The sequence below is a fragment of the Bombus impatiens genome, unplaced genomic scaffold, assembly GCF_000188095.3.
Source record: "Bombus impatiens unplaced genomic scaffold, BIMP_2.2 scf_0945, whole genome shotgun sequence".
Classification (NCBI taxonomy): domain Eukaryota; kingdom Metazoa; phylum Arthropoda; class Insecta; order Hymenoptera; family Apidae; genus Bombus; species Bombus impatiens.
Window position 1 is genome coordinate 88,084 of NT_177364.1, and position 4,883 is coordinate 92,966.

Here is a 4,883-nt window from a genome sequence, read left to right on the forward strand (position 1 = left end):
GACCCGCCGCCGCCGGCCGGAAGGAAGAGCCGTGGAAATTGGCCGGTCGATCGACGCCAGCGCGACCAACATTCGATTACCATCTTAGATCGGTTGTTCGCGCTGCTAGTGCCTTTTCTCTCTGGTTATCTCGCTCCTTTTCACGAAATTCGCGTGCATCCTGGCGCGTATTTGCAGAAGAAAACAGCGACGTTCCCGTGTCTTCGCCTAACCAGACGAACCGACTGTTCGCAACCGGATCGCGTGCTTTTCGGCGGCCACGTCTCCAGTTTCGGTGATGTTCGCGTTGCGTAACCCGCGAATGACATGTTTTTATTTTAGTAGCAGCCGGAGCGGAGTTAGTAATTTTCGACAAAACGACGTACGGCAGCTTTGACCTTGCGCAATTTCAACGTTCCGCGACAATGCCTCGCTTCGTTTCGCGATACGCGCTGTTACGTAGTTTCGTAAAATCGCTTGCGGACGAGCAAGAAAATCGATGTACGTTGCCACGAACGAAGCGAGCGACTAACTTACGGACCACGCTGTGTACGTACCTTTCCACTGCGTCCACTAATCGCACACGCATTTTCTTCTTTGTCGTTGCAGAAGGCGGGGTCAGAGACAGATTTTCCTCGCGATCGTGAACGAAGCGCCAGGATCACCTATGACCTGGCCGAGCGTCTTCAGTAGGACCACGCTTCCGGCAGAGAGGCGTTTTTGGCAGCGTTCCTAATCCCCTTTCCATTTCCCTTCCCCCTCGCGTCCCCCTACCCCCGTGCATCCTTCCTGGTTCTCCCCCTGCTGGAGCAACCCCCTCTCAACGATCCGATCGTCGACCTTTCACCCTTCCGCTAGTCGCAAGAACAGCATTCTCGACAGGATGGACATGAGCAGCGAGTCGAGCGCGGCTAGGTGGTACGAGCCCCCTAGGTCCACGCTGGAGCCGCCCTCGGGGGGCGCAGGAGTCGCCGGAGTCGTCGGCAATCCCACCGATTACAGGGGTTACTACCCCCACGCAGGACCAACCGCCCATCACCCCGCAGCCGCCGCACATTACGCTCACAGTAAGTGTAATCATTTTGTCGTTTTTGTCAGCAGCGTTTCTCAAGTACGCTTCGTTACCGCATTGCGAATTTTCAATGCGAATTCACATTTTCCACGGTGTAACGAAGCGTCCTTACCGAAGCGAGTATTTACAGAAAACAACGTACTATCGGATTGTCTTTCTTTCGCAAACCTGTCTTTTACAACGCGAAGTCAAGCGTGTGAAATGTCGCGCTCTTTATCCCAAGAGAATAAAATCGATCGTACGTAATTCGAGAAAATAATATAAAAGAAAAAACACCGTGCGTCTGTTATTTGCTCGTAAAACGAAAGACAGTTCGAAGACAACCCGATAGTTCAGACGTCCATGTGTTTTCGATATTTCGTTGGTTCGGGTCGCGTGCGTTCCAGTTTCAAATCCGCGCGCTGTAGTCGTAATAATTTCCATTTTCCGGTGTTTCGGGCGTGTTCTTTTTTTTTTGAGATTAGAACTGCGGAGTTATAGTCAGTAGTCGATCAGTTATCAACCAGTTATCAAGGAATTATCAGCGATCTAATTAACGGTCCTATTTTACGACTTCTACATTTTACGAGCGTCTCGGCGAATATAGCCAGTATACTAATTTATTATTTGAAATATATTGTATGGTTCAACAAGAAGCAGTAATATTTAATAAATCTCACGATCAAACGTCCTCTATACAAGTCCTGTACATTGGAAGGTGTGGTTGGAATTATTCCGTTTCTTTCGGCAAGATCGTGCAGGGTGCTGGCCGAATTTACAGATAAGATATCGTTACGTTTGCTTAGGCAAATACACCCACGGCACGTAACCTGTATCTTATCGTCGTCTTCGCCGAATTCTTCTCGCTTTTCGGTGAAAAGAGACACTCGATTTCCAGTTGATCGATCGATAGATAAAGCCAAAGGAAGCTTCTTTATCGCGGCCGATCCTACTCGAATCTGGATTTTTCCTTTTTTGCACGTTAACCCTCGGTGTAATCGACGAAAATGTTCGAACGTGCTATTCGCGAAACACCGCGTGTACAGCGATAATTTTACTCTCAATTTTCCCTTACCGTAACGAGTACCGTCTCGACGTATCCGCCCGAGTGAAAAGTCACTGGAAATTACGATACAATTTCACGATGAAGTCGCATACGTGCGTGACACGCATTGCTACGCGTTCACCTTGCCTCCTCCGTCGCTGCTTGGTAATTGTAATTTATTCTATCGATAATTGCTATATAATACATATATATATGTGTGTATGCGTAATAATTATTGCGTTAATGATTATAATTCGTAGTTTGGATGCTAATAAACAAGTAGCCCCGGAACGCGACACTTTGTATAATCTCGTAAAACTTCCCTTCGTAACTGCAACCATAATTTACTCCGTATGGGATAAGTGTACGGGGTAGCCGGTTAACCGCTTGTGTAAAAAGCGTGGGTATAAATAAGTTTGTCGTGCTTCGTTATACAAAATATTTCGCGTAAATTTTTCTCGCGAATCGACGTGAAACTGTCTAAGGAAACGAGAAGGAAACGTCTGGCGATACTTTGTCATAGAACGTTTAACGATTGTCCAAGGGAATATAGAAATTGGTTATCCACACACAGGGGTTAAAGATTAAAAATTGGCGCAGGGAAGGGGTTGCCGCTGGCGTGCGGCGGTGTTTCCACCCCCAACAGTCGTAAAACTGGCCGACATACTCGCACGGGGTAGAGTACGCGGGTCGCGTCGGCTGGTTTTTTCGCGTGTCTCTCGTGACTCGGTTCAACGATCGGCTAATGGCGTCTTGGTCTAGCTCGTTAATTACCACGCGGATATTTAATTATGTCGTCGTGTCCAGGCTGCCCTCCGGGGCACTAAAAAATTCCTGGAAATTTTGCAAAACATCAGCCTGGCTGCACGAAACTCTCTCCTCTTGCCGTTAAATTCTTTCGGCGGCGTTCTTTTTTCGCGGTTAACGATTCCCATGGTCGACGGTTTCTTTCGAAACTGTTGGCCATCGTTTCACGCGAAGACGGACGATCGCGTACTCGCCGGAAGTGGATGGAACGCCGGCCTCGAATTAGAGGCGAGTACGGCGATTGAAAAGTAACATGCTGCTTCTTAACCTCGAGGCCGGCATCTCGGTGCGCAATCGAGCCTCGATTATCCACTTTCGAGCACGCGACCGCGTACGCCGAAACGGCGGCTCTCTTTCTCTCTGTCTGCTGCTCGGCGGTTCTCTCGAACCCTCCACACCTTTGGCAAATGACTTTTCGTTTCCAGTCGACTATTTCACCGCGGTCGTCAGAACCAGCTCTACCCGGTTAACTCAACCCCGGCGCGATCCTCGAAATTTTATGTCGCGGTTCTATCACCGGCAAAAACGCCTTTAAAACACGTTTACTGCCACGACAAAGTTTCCGGTAGGACCGCGTCACCCGTATTCGGGTGGCGCTTATTCGACTACTTGCGAAGGATCGTCGTAGGTTTTTGAGAAGATATTCCAAAGGAAATAATAAAACTATCGAATTGTTATAAAAATAACTTGATAACAAGTACCATTGGACGACACTAACTAGCGTCGAACGACGGTAGCGCAGTGGTTAGCTTCTTAGGTTACGAACGGTTCGGGTCGTCTCGGGTTCAAATCCCGAATTTTCCGAATTTTCCTAGTGCGAATTTTCTTCCACGAAAAAATGAGAAGAAAAGCAGCGGTACACCAGCAGTGACATCCACGCCACAGCAGCTACAATTATCACGATCTGAGTAATATGAAAATTGGTTTATTGAAAATATGATTTACTCGCATTACTGAAATATCGATGGGAGTAGCTCTAGCACAGCAGCACGCGTGGCCTCTGACGGAGATTTCAGTGAAAACGCGCGTGGCAGTCAACGTGTTAACGTGTTCAAATCGAAAGAAGAATTCACACGCGTATCGATAACGATTCTCTGGTATGTCGCTGAAGACTGTGACACAGGTAGAGTTCTCTTCATATCGAAAGGAATAGAATAATCTGAGCGAAAGAACGCCGGGTTAACCAAGCCTGGCGAAGTTTCAACGGGCCTCCATTTTCTCGTCGTTGGTTGTCTGTTTGCGCGTCGCTTTTCGCCCGTGTGTGTAACGACGAGGCCGAGAAAAAGCGATAGCGCGTACGGTCTAGGTAACGCCGATAGTTCTCGGTTCTCCGTCGCTGGCCAAGCATGAAAAAGCAAAGAGGACAGAGAAGAAGAAGCTGGAGAGAAAAAGAGCGCAAAAGGGACAGAGAGAGGAGAGACAGGAGAGATGGCGGTGGGACAGAGCAGGGAAAGGAGCCAAAAAGTGCACGAAGAGGCACGAAACTCGATACAGCCGGTCGGATCTCGAGGCCCTGGAACGCGATATCCCTGATTCTTGCCGACGTGCATGGATCATACTCGGTCCTCTGTTAACTCGTGCTGCGCTAAAAAACCAGCGCCCTAATCGGAATCAAATCTCTATCTGTCGTTGGAGCCGCGGCTGCTCGCCATCCCTGCGACTTCTTTACGACTTCTCTCCGCTCTTCTTTCCCTCTTTCCTCTTTCTTGCGCTGGCTGCGTCGGTGCTTGACCCCCTGACACCGCCGGCCATGGTCCTCAGGAATTCCTGCTGGCCGTGTGAGAACGTGTTTCCAGAGCAAGCAGTCGTTTCTCCGTCTTACCAACCTCTGATTATCGCCTCCGATTGAAACGTCACTACCTGTATCCTCCCCGTCATCCATCAGTGTACCAGTCGCTGTTTTGACAGCCGAAGCCTCGCCAACCTCGCGAGCAACAGACTCGAGCACGCGTATCGTCCCACACGGATTCTTCCACTCGATCGAATCGAATCCTGTTTCAC

At 49.1% G+C, this 4,883-nt stretch overlaps 1 protein-coding gene across 1 annotated transcript in view; it reads left to right on the forward strand.

Moving 5' to 3' along the window:
• The window catches only part of LOC100742684 (GATA-binding factor C-like), a gene marked incomplete at its 3' end in the record, with an annotated part of 75,339 nt that overhangs the window by 50,793 nt on the left and 19,663 nt on the right, over positions 1–4,883 (forward strand). The window contains exon 3 of the mRNA XM_033323396.1: positions 589–1,046. Coding sequence (XP_033179287.1) covers positions 863–1,046 — 184 coding nt within the window. The remainder of the gene's footprint in view (positions 1–588; positions 1,047–4,883) is intronic.